The following is a 14,247-nucleotide window of genomic DNA, read 5'->3' on the forward strand; positions in this document are numbered from 1 at the left end:
GCCTCGGCGGCGCCCGTGCGCCGCGCCGCAGCCATGGCCCTGGTGACCCTGCAGCGCTCGCCCACGCCCAGCGCCGCCTCCTCCTCGGCCAGCAACAGCGAGGTGAGCCCCGGGCCCGCGACCCCGGCCCGGCCGAGCAGCCGCTGCTCCAGGCCTGGGCCGCGAGTGCGGGGCGGAGGGCGCCCGGGCCCTGCGGAGACCCCGCGGTGCGACCGTGTCTGGGCAGCCGGCCTCGGGTTACTGTGCGGGAGACCGAGAGTGTCACCCCGTCTGTGTGTGGAGCCGTGACCTCTGTTTGGGGGTGACTTTCAGGGAGACTGTAGGTGCGGGTGTGACCTCTGTCTGGGGGTGGCCCTGCGTGAGACTGTGTGTGTGTGTGTGACTGATCCCCGTCTGGGGGTGACAGTGTGGCAGACTGGGTGTGCGACTGGGACTCCTAGTTGGCGACTTTGGGGGATGCTGGTTCTGAGATTCGTGGCCCTGTGGCTGTTCTAGGCCCCTACCCTGCGATCCTGGCTGTGTATGGGAGACTGTGTGTGACGGTGGCCGGTCTGCTGGGAAACTGCACCCGCCTGATGCTGTGACAGAGGCCCCCCGGGGAGGGTGGGGGGAGGTGCCCCTGGGAATGTTTGAGATTGTTTCCCCGACTGCACGCCCCTGGAGGTCTGTCTCTCCGGGGCCCGTGTCACTGTGTGTCAGTGACCGAGTGAGCTCAGGGCGCTTGTGTGACTGGGTGTCTTGTCTTTGTGTGTGGCTGAGTCTGGATTTTTTCCTTTTTGAAATGTCCTTCGGGACTGCATGTTTGTGTGTATCTGGCTGTGTGGCTGGGGCCGATTCCGGGGTTCCTGTAGCTGCACGGTGCATTCTGGGGGCTGAGAGTGCACCGAGGCACCCTGCGGGGTTCTGTGTGTCCCTGTGCCACCAGGCCTGTGTTGGCCGGCTCCTTCTTGTCCTGGAGTAGATTGGGGAATGGGTCCTCTGAGCCTGGGGCCTCCGGCAGCTGCAGGGCTGACCCTCTTGTCCCCTGCTGTCCCACTTTCTCTCGGAGAACTGTGGCCTCTGGTCTACACTCCTATCCGTGGCACAGGCCGAGTGTTGGCCTAAAGATAGAGCAGCTGGAGGAGGAGTTTGGGGACTGTTTAGAGAAGGGAGAGAAGTCTGGAGGAGCCCTGCAGGCCCAGGAAGTGGCCTCCCCAGCAGCTGAGCGAATCCAGCCCCTTCTCTGTAGAGGAAATTGATAACACGGAAAGGTTTGTGTGTGTTCTCGAGAGACCAGGAGAGAAGAGGAACCAGTTTGAGGGTAGCTCTTCAGCCTGTTTCACCAGGAACAGTGCGAACATTTTCAGAGAGGGGGCAAGACCGAACCCCCATGCATAGCCCCCTCTTCTCCAGGAGAGGCTGTTCATGAGTTCCCTTGTCTGCAGACAGGATTCTGCAAGTCGGTCGCAGGGAAAAGAACATGGGTGGCCAATTGCCTGCCACTGAGAATTCAGGCAGCAGTAACTTCTCTCCTCCCCACACAGACATCTGTTCTCCTCCATCATTCCGATTCATGCCGTCTTGCAGTTCCCAGAGTACTTCGAAGCACTTAATCTCATGTTCTCAAAACTATGAGGTGAGGGAAGGGTTCGGCTTCAGTAAGGGATTACGCAGAAGGCCTCTCAGCCTCAGTCTTGGTTTCGATTCCTGACCTCTTCCTGTCTGAGACACAGTTTTTTGTTTGTCTAAAAAAAAAATTTTTTTTTAAGTTTACTTATTTTGAGAGAGAGAGGGAGAAAGAGAATCCCAAGCAGGCTCCGTGCTGTTAGCCCAGAGCCCAGCACGGGGCTGAGACTCGTGAATCTTGAGATCATGACGTGAGCCTCAGTCGAGAGTCGGACACTTAACTGACTGAGCCACCCAGGTGCCCCTGAGACACGGTTTTTAAATTTTATGTTATTATCTTTTAGCTGAGATACAATTCACATATCATCCATTCACCATTTCAGACTGTACAATTTCAGACCACTTTAGCGCCTTTTAGTATATTGACAGGGTTGCACGACCATCACCACTGTGTAAGTGCCAGAAATTTTCATCACTCCCAAAAAGAACCCTCACCCCCCGTAGCCATCACCTGTGGCCCCCCTCTCCCCGCCCTTACCCTGCTCTCCCCAGATTCTAGGTTTCCACTGATTACTTGTGTTGTCCCCATAGATTCACCCGTTCTGGACATTTTGCATGAGTAGAATCCTACAATAAGGTGACCTTTTGTGTCTGGACTCTTGTCACTTAGCGTAACGTCCGCAAGGTTCAACCATGTTGCGGCATGGGTCAATACTACACTCCTTTTTATTGCCAGATAATATTCCACTGCATGGGTGAATCACGTGTTGTGGGACATTGGGGTCCTCTCCATGAGACACATTTAAAACTGTTCCGCAGAGCGTTATTTTTACCAAGCGCCAATGACCCGATAAACGTGAGACTGAAACTCAACCGCCTTTTATTTACCGTTAGTAGAGCAGCACCATTAATTGCCCAGTGAACTAGCCGAGGTTGGGATGTTCCCTGGAAGGCGAGGCTTTCTCCCAGATGGAGTGAGGCGCGAAGAAGCAAGAGACGATACGGAGAGAGTAGGCGCGTGCGCGTGGAGTCAGGAGACGCGGGTCCAGGCCGGCTGGGCCCCTGCTCTGACGTTCCTTCGGCCTCAGCTCCTGCAAAAGGGCTGGCTTCCCTCTTAACGTGTGTTCTGGGCACATCCTACAGCTTTCTTCTCTGGAATAACTGACCTTACCTCGCCTTCATTTCACTCCTGGGAATCCCAGAGAACGACCGAGAATGAAGTGGCTTTGAGGTCTGTACCCCTAAATCACTTCCTTACTGCTCAAAATGCAACTCCTCCTCTGAGTCAGAGACTCCCCGAGCGGCCGTTTCCTGACTCAGCCTGTTCGGCGTGGGAACGGGGAACTCAGCCTGACCGGCAAAGCGGTTCTTCTCTCTTAATTTCCCCCCCTCCCCCCATCTTCAGTTATCTCATTTATGTCATTTTTACTGTCAGTCTTATCTCGTTCCTCTGTGAGAACAAGCAGAAAGCACAACAGCGGATAAATCAATAACTTTCAAGAATGGGTTGTAACATTGTTATTTTTGACAAGCGTTCAAGGTGACTAATATTTATGGGCAGATCTCCAGTCTCTTTTTCTTTGGGGGGGGGGGGGCGTCGGATCAGGGTTTCTCAACCTTGGCACTGCTGACGTTGGGCCAGAAAATTCGATGTCTTGTGCATCGTGGCACGTTTCGCGTCACCCGGTCCTCTGCCCACTAGATGCCAGGAGCATCCACTCAAAAAAGGCTCCAGATATTGCCCGGTGTCCAGATATTGCCCGGATAATTGAGAAAAATTGTCCCCGGTTGAGGACCACCGGGTTAGACCCAACATCCTCTTCTAAGTTTGTGGTCGTGGTGTGTGAGTTATTTACGCTTGGCTCTGGGACGGAAGCTCCTGGCCCTGTGGTCAGTGAAGGCTTGCCTGAGTTTTCCACTTCTCTGTGGCATAGGGAGCGTGAGAACTGGCCACGAGTGTCCGCTTCGGACATACAGGATCTTAATACAGTTTAGGGACTCCGGGACTCTCTGGTGTATTTCTCCTCCTTTGTTGGAACCACCACCTCTGCTCTGTGTCCCTTGCCACTCAGGCCCCCTTCCTCTCGTGAGCTCCGTACTCTTTTCCCATCACTGCTGTCTTCTGCCTGGTCTCTGTCCTCGTTCAGCCTTGCATCTCTCCTGGGGCATCACTGCTTTCCAGGTTTCTCTTTCCTAGTCCGCGGGTTCCGGGGGTGCAGAGTTGTTGGAGGGGGGGGCGGGGGCGGTCGTTTTCTTATTTCAGTTTTCTCCTTGAAGGCAAGAAGGGGGAAAATGTCAATCGGGGCGTAAGTCCTAATTGCTTTCAGATTCTAACCCCCCTGGCCTTTAAACTTTTAGAAAATATCAAATGTCCATTTCTCTTGTTTATATAAATAAACCGATAGCCTAGAAAGTTTTATATTCAACATTGAAGCCTTTTTGAGAACCACCAAGAGCTTTTGAGACCCACAGACAGACAGGCTGCTCCTGGCCACCTTCCGTCATGAAAGACTTGCCTGGAATGGTTTCTCCTTTTTTTTTTTTTTTTTTTTTTTTAACCCATGTGTTGGGGCTTAAAATGGTGTTGATCACTCAGCTATGGCCTGGGTTGAAGGAGGAAATAGATGCTCTTAAAACATAGCCCCCCCTCCCCTCAAAAAACAGGGTGAGATCCAAAACAAGCTTGGAAAGTTGAGAAGAGTGTGTTGAACGACGCCAGGTAGGAATAGTCCAGTCAACAGGAATCCATGCACGACGGGGTGTTAGGAATGTGGGTAACCATTGGGAAGCCTGAAAATTCCTCCATGGAAGTTACTCAGAGGGACAGCGGAGCGGGGTTGCCAAGGAAAGGGTGCGACCGTGTAGAAAGAGCCAGGTGTCCTGGACACCTGTATCTTTTTCAGACATCAGAGCAGAAAATGTGAGACTCGTGTCCGCGGCTCATTGCCCAGTGGTGTCTGTGATATGACGTTCTCTTTCTTTCTCTGTAGCTGGAGGCTGGCAGCGATGAAGATCGAAAGGTAAACCTCAGGTAAGCGGACTTAATTTTCATTCCTAAGTCTTTCTTCCAAGCAGGCTGAATACTCTCGTCCCTTGCCAAAAGAGAGAACCCTTGAAAAAGAACACACCAGCTTTTTTCAGTAGAGCTTTAACAATTATGCCCAAAGCACGTTGCAAAGGTAGTGCTTGAACTTTTGTATAGATGTTTAACTATAAACAGCTTTAATAACGTCGTTGTTTAGAAAAGAAGGAAAATCGTGGCCAGAATCCCACTACCTCTCCTGCTTTACCGTTATGCACGTCTCTAGATAACTTCCTTCTAGATTTTACCTCTGCCTTTGAAAAAACTAGTCATGGTAATGTTCTCACTTTTCCATCCTGCTTTTGATAAGGTGTTCTTCTGAGGTAAGCACATTGCTGATTTGAAACGGGCATCCTACCCCCTGAGTTTAATTCAAGGTGGGTTTTTTTGTGCTTGTGAGAAATCTTTCAGTACACTCTTTTTAAAGACTTCCTCAAGCTGTGGTCCCCAGCTGCTGTATTCCCTGGTAGACCCCAAAAGCATTTTTATTTTTCTTTGCCAAAAAGCAAGGCCGCCTTTTGGGTGTTCTGTTTACGGAAGATGTAGCACTCCCTTCTGTAATGTGTTCTTATCATATCATGCATTCTAGGCTAAGGTGCCAGTCTTAAACTCTGACTCTCAGAGTCTAAAAAAGTAAATAGAGTTCCAAGGATATTAGTCTTTAAAAAAAAAAAAAATGTCTGCTTCATCTTAGGAGGAGGAAAACTAATTGGAAAAGGGAATGTGTGTTCAGAAACTGGGGTCCACCATTCATTACGGAGAGCAGGATATTCTGGTTAAGCTCACATACAGAAGTGGTAAAAACAGGCTTTTAACCTGTCTCTGAAGGTTGTGTGTCTTTGAGCGAAAGGCAAGAAAACACTTTTAATGTGGCGTGCGTTATTTCCAAAGATTGTACGTGGAGGGAAGCAGTAGCCTACAAAACCCAGAGATGTCTTGTTTCAGTGGCTGGGCCCTCACTTTAACGTTCCCCTGGGGGACGATGACAGATTTGCTCTGTCACTCGGGGTGTTCGGGGCATTCGGTTGCTCAGGGTCGAGGTCAGGGCTCCAAGGCTGGAATCAGCCAGACTCCCAACTGGGGGCAGTAACGGGCCGTGTTGTGGATAGGCGGAGGCGAAGAGGGGAAGAAGTGCAAGTGGCTCTTGGGAGGCTGTCTGGGGGAGGAAGTGCCGGCCGAGGGGCCAGACCAGCAGCCCGGAAGCCTGTGCCGCCACCTCTCCTGCCCCAGCCTCCCTGCAGCGCTTACCTGGAGCCGGAACGTCTTCCACCCCTGAGCCCTCCCCTTTCTTTCGGGGCTCTTGCCCTGGACAAAGTATTTAGCTCTCTCACTTAGATTGTCTTTGGGGACGAAGAACTACTGTTTCGTTTTGGGTTTTTTTTCCAAATCGCCTTTAGTTAGCAGACGGCATAGTGTCGTGAATTCTTTCACTTCATAAGAACTCACAAACAGCGGTGATCTGAAGATGCTTGCGCCCTGGGGGCCAGTAAAAGGCCCCTTTCCGTGCACGGTTTGGAGCTGGAGCGGACCTCGCAAAGGGAAGGGAAGTCTGCTCTGCACATTGCCGTGCTTAATCCTCTCCCCGGCCCTGGGAGGGTTTTCCCAGTTTACAGGGGAGGAGCCTGAGGTCCAGGGTTGCACGCGGCAGGTACTGTATTTGAAGCGAGGCCTCTGTGGCCTCCAACACCTGGGTTGACCATAGGACGCCGCCTTTCCGGAGATCGGTGTCGCGGTTTGCTGGAGTCAGCTGTCCAGGAGTCAGATGTCCAGGTGAGGGAGCCTGCCTGCCACCAGCTGGTTGGAGGCATTGCCAGGGCCGGGACCGGGGAGCCCCGCTAACTTGGGGCAGTGCCTCCTGGATGTCTGCTGCCCGCGGGAATCCCTCACCGCTGTTACCAGCCAGCCCCGCCACCCACCCTTGTGAGCCCTGGGGGACCCTCGCCTGGAGCCGGGGACCTGGGCTCTGAGCTCGTCCTCCCGGGTTCCCTTCTCAGTCGCTCTTCCCCCACCTTGGCCTCACTCCCCATTTTCAGGCCAACGACTCCATCCTGTTGGCTTTTTTTTTTCCCACTGTTTATTTATTTCAAGAGAAAGAGTGTGAGTGGGGAAGAGGCACAGAGAGAGGGGGATAGAGAATGCCAAGCAGGCTCTGCGCTCTCAGCACAGAGCCTGACGCGGGGCTCGATCCCACCAACCGTGAGATCGTGACCTGAGCCGAGATCAAGAGTCGGACGCTTAAACCAACTGAGCCGCCTAGGCGCCCTTCCATCCTGCTTTCTTTTTTAATTTTTTTTTTTAACATTTATTCATCTTTGAGAGACAGAGAAAGACAGAGCATGAGTTGGGGAGGAGCAGAGAGACAGGGAGACACAGAATCTGTTAAGTGGGCTCCAAGCTCTAAGCTGTCAGCACAGAGCCCGACACGGGGCTCAAACTCCCTAACCATGAGATCATGACCTGAGCTGAAGTCGGATGCTCAACCGACTGAGCCACCCAGGCGCCCCTAAATGTTTATTTATTTATTTTTGAGAGGCAGGTTGGGGGAGAGTACAAGCGGGAGAGGGGCAGAGAGAGAAGGAGACACAGAATCCAAAGCAGGCTCCAGGCTCTGAGCTGTCAGCACAGAGCCCGATGCGGGTCTCAAACCCACGAACTCTGAGATCATGACCTGAGCCAAAGTCAGACGCTTAACCTGAGCCACCCAGGCGCCCCTCCATCCTGCTTTCTAACCCTTGTAGCAGACAGGAGAAGCTGTGGTGGCCTGCTTTAAGCTTTGACGGGAACCCATTGACATCCATGTGTTCATTTGCATTTTCAAGCCTTTGCTCCTCAGGCTTCTAGAAGAATTAATGGAATAGTCAGTTGTGTTTGCTCGTCTGGGCCGGGAGGGGATTTCTCTGTGCTTCAGGTTGGTTTTGAAGGGTTGCTGGCAGGCAGAAAAACTGGGGACAGCGGGATATTCCTCTCTCCCCTCCCCTCTGTCTACCTTTAATCGAAAGTTCTCATCTTTGGGGCGCCTGGGTGGCTCAGTTGCCTGAGCATCTGACTTCAGCTCAGGTCATGATCTCACGGTTCGTGAGTTCGAGCCCCGCATCGGGCTCTGCGCTGACAGTGCAGAGCCTGGAACCTGCTTCAGATTCTGTGTCTCCCTCTCTCTCTCTGCCCCTCCCCTGCTCTCTCTCGCTCTCTCTCTCTCAAAAGTGAATAAACTAAAAAAAAAAAAAAAAAAAAAAAGAAGTGTATAAAAGTTTTAATCTTTCGGGTCATCCATGGACTTCTCTTCGGCTCACCCGTGACCAGGAAATGGCTGAATGGCATCGATGGGTCTTCTGTGTCTCAGCTGGTCCTCTTCCCCAGTTTGCCCTGGTGGCACCATCATTCAGGTCCTGACACCTCCCCTGCTCTGTGTCAGACCGTCGTCCCCTCCATCCCTCCTCCCTCGGGCTTTCGTCCCCGCCGTCAGATGGATACTATCTCGAAGCGCCCCTGGCCTGGGCTCCTTGCTCTGGTCCCACCTTTGCTGCCTTCCACGCTCACCCTCCACTGCTGCCCCTGCTCCCACCCCCCACTCGCACATGCTGTGTCTCTGTCCCGCTCCCTGGCCATGCTGCTTCTTGAAGCCAGCTCCAGTTGGCCACAGTCCTCACGGCGGGCTCCGTGCTCCCACCCCCAATGTGTGTGGCTTGCCCCACTCTGGCAGGTGCCACACCCGCCCTGCCTCGCAGGTGTGTGTGCTTTTGTCTCGTCCCCCGCCTAGGTGGCGCTTGCCTTAGGGACAGGGCCTTAGTTCTCAGCCTGTGCGTGACATTTCAACAGTTTAAATATGTGCGCTCTGTTTTGACCCTGCGGTAGATCGCTCACCTGTATGAGCAGGAGCGAGGCGCAGAGGGGACAGCGTGGGGTCTGGAGTCAGGCAGACGGAGGTTCAGACCCTGGCTCCTGCCCTGGTAGCCGAGCTCCTTTACCTCCGCACCTTTAAGACACCTTTGTGGGTCTCTCGTTCCATCCGTAAAACACATACAGCTGCGACCTTCCAGGGTTGTGGAGTAGCAGGTGCGGGGCTCCTCAGGCAGAGCCCGGCTCGTGACGGGCGTGAAGAACCATCGCTACGTTTGGTCCTCGTGAGCTGTTGTTCATGTCAGTGTTAGTTCGCGGCCCAGACTGAGAGGGCTTGACTTCCTGCGGGTGTGGTGTCCACTGTGTTCGCGCGGGGGCCCTCAGAGGGCCGCCGCCGTGGGTGCCCTGTGACCCGGCTGAGTCCCCGTGAGATGCAAATAGGAAGGCATCTGCTGCAGAATCCGTGTCGTGATTCAGACAGTTTCTCTGAAGGCCTCCCGGGAAACATCTCAGGCGCGGCTCACCCCGGGCCCAGAACGAAGCTGACTGGTGCAGAGCAACCCAGACCCAGTTCCCTGCGTCCTTTCCCCTGCCCTCCGCGTGCGCAGGCTGCCGCCGGCCTCCAGCAGTACCCTTCTGGAAGCCGTGCCGCTCAGACTGTGGGAATTGGTGAGCAGATGGCTTTGCTGGCGGCGGCTCCTGGCTCCCTCGCCATCCTGGGAGCTGCCTCAGTCTGGCATGAGCCGTAAGCGCTTGTGTGCCAGGCAGGGCCCCAGGGAGAGAATATGGTTGTGTTGTCTCCAGAGGGTGGATCGGGAGTGAATGTTTTTTTGTTGTTGTTGTTTCCATGCAGCGTTTCTAAGCCAAGCGTATGAAAGTGTTCATTGGAGTCCTTCTCGTTTTGTTTTCTTGCCTGCCCAAGCAGACGTTCGGGCCAAGGCAGTGGGACTTCGTTTTCTCTGTCTTACCTGGTGTCCGTGGCAAACTGCAGACTCCCCGCACCCCTGCTTCTCCCTGCGTGCTTTCTTCCCCGTTGGATCTTGACCCGGAGCTCCCCAGAGGACCCCACTCTCCTTATAACCATCCGGAGTAGGGTTGTACCTTCCCTCCCCCTGCCCACAGCATCCGGGGGTGGCCGTGGCCTCGCTCTGCAGACCGTGCTTCCCCGGCTCCATTCAGCACCCTGTCTTTTATGCGTGTTCACCCTTTGGGGTTCTTCTCTGTCTTTCTCCACCGTTTCTTGGCCTGGACTTTATTGTTGATAGTCCGTCCGGTTAAGTCCTGCCAAGAGGCGTCAAGTATGCCCCGCACCCTGGCTCTGCAGCAGGTTGCTGTATCAGTTCACAGTTGCTGTGTAACAAGCTACCCCCCACCTGGCAGTCCAAAACAATTCCCAGTTCTCATCTCGCAGTTACCAGGGTCAGGAGCCTGGACGTGCTTTAGCTGGGTCCTCTGCGTGGCGTCTCACGTGCGGTAGTCAGGGTGTCGGCCAGGGCCAGGGGTCTCCTCAGAGGTATGAGTCCTCGTCCAAGCTTATGTGGTCCTTGGCAGAATTCCTGTTCTTGCAGCTAAGGTCACCGTGGCTCGCTTCTTCGAGGCCGACGAAGAGAATTGGCCGCTATGGAATCTTGGAAAGGAATGCAGTCAGAGGAGTGGCCACCCCGTCACCTTGGCCGTAGATTGTAACCTAATTACGGGAGCAGCTGTCTCCTCCTGTTACCTGATCGTGCCACGCTCAGGATGGGGGCTCACCCAGGGCACCTGCATCAGGGGCTGGGATCTTGGCCATCTAGAATTCTGCCCACTGGTCTCGGCCTGTGGATGCATTATGTCAAGGTGATGCCGACTGAGGGACGTTCGGTCCTCGAGGGAAGGGGCCAGGAGCACCAGTGAGCCCGCAGGCTTCGACTGCCACGCCAGTGAGTGCCACCTCCTTTCCTGTCAGCACCCACACGCTTGTTCACGCTTTCAGGCTTGGCACCTCTTGGATTCACTTCCACTTTGATGATCGTCCTCTGAAATACCACTGCACTGACCCTTGCATCTCTGTCCATGAGCTTTGGCTGTAGGGGACAGGCCTGGGTTTGGTTCCCACCTCTGTCATCTGTCAGTTCACTAGGCAGCGGGCCAGATCGTCCACAGCTTGTAGGATTGTCGTCAGAATTAAATGTCATAACACCACGAACCTCTTCACCATCGTAGACACTGTGCAAATGCCCCCTGCCTGTCTCTCCTTCACGGGCCAGCTTCTGTAGGAAGAGATTCATGGCCCTTCCTTTTCCTCCCCACTTGCGTTTTTCTCTCCTTTCTACTTCCTCGGGACTTGGGACTTGAGACTTGCTTGGTCGTGTGTTTACTTAAGTACATATATGTTCCCCCACTGGCAGAGCCGGCTACGTAATTTGTGGATCCCGGTACAGAATGAAAATTGTGGAGGCCTTTGTTAAAAAACGGTTAAGAATTTCAAGATGGTGGGAGCAGAGCTAACCAAGCGCGAGGCCCACCTGAGCCCAGGGCCTTGAACAACACGACAAGGCCTTCCTTCCTGGGTTCGACCCTCACGGTGCCTGGCGCGTGCCAGATGGGCCATCGAAGTCTCATAAATTGACTTTCCTGCGTTCTTTTTCACATGGAGGAACTCAAAGTGCTCCTCGGTGACACACAGGATACTGAGGACAGAGAGATTTTTCCTGCCATTTCCCCCTGCAGTTTGGCAACACAGGCACTGTTAGATACAGTCTCAGTACCCCTCTGTCCTACCCTGTCTGCTTACGAGCTTCATTCAACAGATATTTATTGGGCACCTACTATGCACCAACCCCTGTTCGAGGAGCTGGGAATACAGCAGCGAACGAGACCCATCCTTGCCCTCATGGCCGACGCTCTGTTGGGGCAGACGAGGCAGGAAGTAAGCTAAACTAGCACGTTGCCAGCGTGTTAGCAAGTGCTGAGGAGAAAAAAGGAAGCAGGGACGGAGGTGAAGCGAACCTTCACACGTGCTCCACTCCACGGGTCGCCTTTTGTGCAGTATGTCATTTAATCTTCGCGAACATCCTGTAAGGAAGGCACCATTTTGGTCTCCCGTTTGGAGGGAGAGCTTTGGAGACATTAACTGGCCTGATTTCACGCGGTACAAAGTGGTAGAGTCTCTCTCAGGCTCCCTGTCTCTCTGCCTTCAAAACCTGTCCTCCACCCCCAAGTTCAGGAGCCATCCCTACGGGCCCTCCTGCCCGTGGTTTGGATCTCTCACCAGGAGGCAGAGAGGAAGGAGTCCCCCCCACTCCCCGGAGGAACCATGGCTTTGTAGCCCTTCTTCCCACTTGGACCTTAGCGGTCTCACCATGAGCTGTGTGCTTTATTTCGCAAGTCGCAGGTCCCCCTGAGCTGCACTGAGAGTGAGAACTGTGACCTAATCCCCTTCCCAGGCGGTCACCAGGCGGTCGATGGGCAGAGCACCGGGGGAATACCAGTCCCAGCTTCTGTTTAGTGGGTGCCGGCAGGTGCAGGCTCTGGGTTTGGAACCCTGTGCTGTTGTCGCCGCAGCCTCCGGGGCGGCTGCTGCCCCGCTTTAGGAAACCAGGAAACGGCGCTTGGAAAAGGCAGGTGGGAGTCCGGGACCAGGGTTTGAATGCGGGTCTCTGTGACTCAGAATCCCGTGTCCCTTTCTGCTCCGCCAGGTCCCTCACAGGAGACAGGCAGTTTTGTGTTGAGCACATCCTTTCCTGTCCTCCCCCGACCCCACCCCCGGCTTAATAGTTGGTAGCTTCCCACTGACCCCCAGTTTTAAACACTGGGGTACACGAACTTAAAATCCCATGACCATTATACTGTCCTGCTCTTCCCTTTAGATTAACTCAGGTGTTACTCCTGGTGTGTCGGCACATTTGATTTTCAAATCAGAATTTGCCCTTCAGTACGTGTTAAATTTTTGTTGCTGTTAGAAAACTCATCCTAGAGGGGCGCCTGGGGGGCTCAGGAGGTTAAGCGTCCGACTTTTGATTTCAGCTCGGCCATGATGTCACGGTTTGTGAATTCGAGCCCTGTGTTGGGCTCTGTGCTGACAGTGTGGAGCCTGCTTGGGATTCTCTCCCCCTCTCCCCCTCTCCCCCTCTCCCCCTCCCCCCTCATGCTCACTCTCTCCCTCTCTAAATAAAAAAAAAATAAAAAAAAAAAAAAAGAAAGAAAACTCATCCTCGAGAGGGGACAAACGAGGACAGAGGAAAAGAGGTAATTTGATTCTGCTGGAAGTTAATTAAACTTACTATTAAGGTTAACTTAAAATGAATTTTGCTCAGAGCCTAGGAGGTTTCATTAAACTTTCGAAACACCAGTACTTAGACTTCAAAAGAATGCCACAGGGCCCTGGTCTCATTCTTCCCACACGCCGAGAGCATCCGGGAGCGCGTGCGCACACTGCGAGTGCTCAAGCCAGCTCTTCCTTCGTGGCGGACGCTGGTGTTGGCAGCCACCCTTACGGTAAGTGGAACACGGCTGTTGAGAGGGAGTCAGAAAACCTGGGTTCTGTCCTGAGATGTGTCGTCTGCTGTGCAACCTTAGGCAGGTCACTAAACCTCTCTGGGCCCCCACTTACTCCTTGGTAAAGTGATGAGACAAGATCAGAGTACGGCCTAGTCCCGTGGTGCTCCGTACTTCTAATTGTTTGCTCTAGACTTGTAACAGACTGCCCGCTTTCTCCTTTATTCCGGCACTGAGGGCAAGGTCATGTATTTGTGGGGCGCCTAGCCGTGTCAGGGTCATGGTTGACCCTGAGATGGAGAACACCGGCGTGGCCTCTGGGAGAAAGTAGGCCCTTTGCTTGGACCCACCCGCTCCTCAGCAGAGCCCTGGGCGAGCCACACTTCACCGTCACGAGCGGGCTGGAAGGAAAGCACTCCCGCCTCCAGAACCCGCCTTTGGCCCGTACGTCGTGCTGTAGACAGACCTCTGGATTTGAACAACTTATTAGAAAATTCCTAAGACTAGGAGAACATCCAAAACAAGTCGTTCTGCTTCAAGGAAGGCTGCAGTAAGAAAACAGAATTAATCAAAATAGGATTAATCAGAGTCAGAAGGAGCCATTTTCAAGGCATGGCAGTAATTGGGCTGGGGTGGGGGCCTGTCTGTGAGTCCCACTTCAAGATGGGGTCGGTACTGTGACACTCCCACGGCGGCCAAGATGGTGTGCCGATGGGGAAGCCAGCTGGCCAGCCTCGCTGCCCTCCCAGAATCCCCGGGAGATGGCAGGCTGCCATGTAGATTGCAGAGGTCCCCCAGGGCCTTTGGATCAGGGGACGGGCCCTGCCACCCAGCTGCCTGCCCTCCCCGAAACCGAGGAAAAGTCCTCCTCACTCTCAGGGCCCTCGAGAGGCCTAGGGAGAGTCTTGTGCGGGGGGGGGGGGGGGGGGGGAGTCCTTGCGGATACTGACGGACACATGGGAGCTGTTTTCTGTTGTTGTTTCTTTAGCTGCTATTTTCATTGATGGTAGTGAGTACCAGCCCCTCCAGCTGCTGTCCTGACCTTCTTCCCCTCCACTGATGCCCAGTTTCACCACAAAAGACCAAAAGGTCAACCAAGTGGAATCTGAGAGGAGAAACAGTCAACACTTGGCCTGTTTCCCTTCTAAGTTCCGCTGAACCTTGTACCAGACCTATCTGGGAAGCATCCTGTCTGGTGTGCCCTTATTTTTTTTTTTTTTTTTTTTTTTTTTTTTTTTTTTTTTTTT

The 14,247-nt window shown here is 53.7% G+C and overlaps 1 protein-coding gene across 3 annotated transcripts in view; it reads left to right on the top strand.

The window, feature by feature from the left end:
• Positions 1–6: 6 nt before the first annotated feature.
• SSH1 (slingshot protein phosphatase 1) overlaps positions 7–14,247 on the top strand; it is a 63,410-nt gene continuing 49,169 nt past the window's right edge. The window contains exons 1-2 of one of the 3 annotated variants that reach the window (XM_049619194.1): positions 7–102; positions 4,596–4,636. In XM_049619194.1, coding sequence (XP_049475151.1) covers positions 34–102; positions 4,596–4,636 — 110 coding nt within the window. In that variant the 5' untranslated portion in view covers positions 7–33. Of the gene's footprint in view, positions 103–3,193; positions 4,637–14,247 lie in introns of those variants that run through there. The other 2 variants (XM_049619196.1, XM_049619195.1) reach the window with 2 other exon arrangements.

This window comes from Panthera uncia, assembly GCF_023721935.1.
Source record: "Panthera uncia isolate 11264 chromosome D3 unlocalized genomic scaffold, Puncia_PCG_1.0 HiC_scaffold_8, whole genome shotgun sequence".
In the NCBI taxonomy this organism is placed as follows: Eukaryota; Metazoa; Chordata; class Mammalia; order Carnivora; family Felidae; genus Panthera; species Panthera uncia.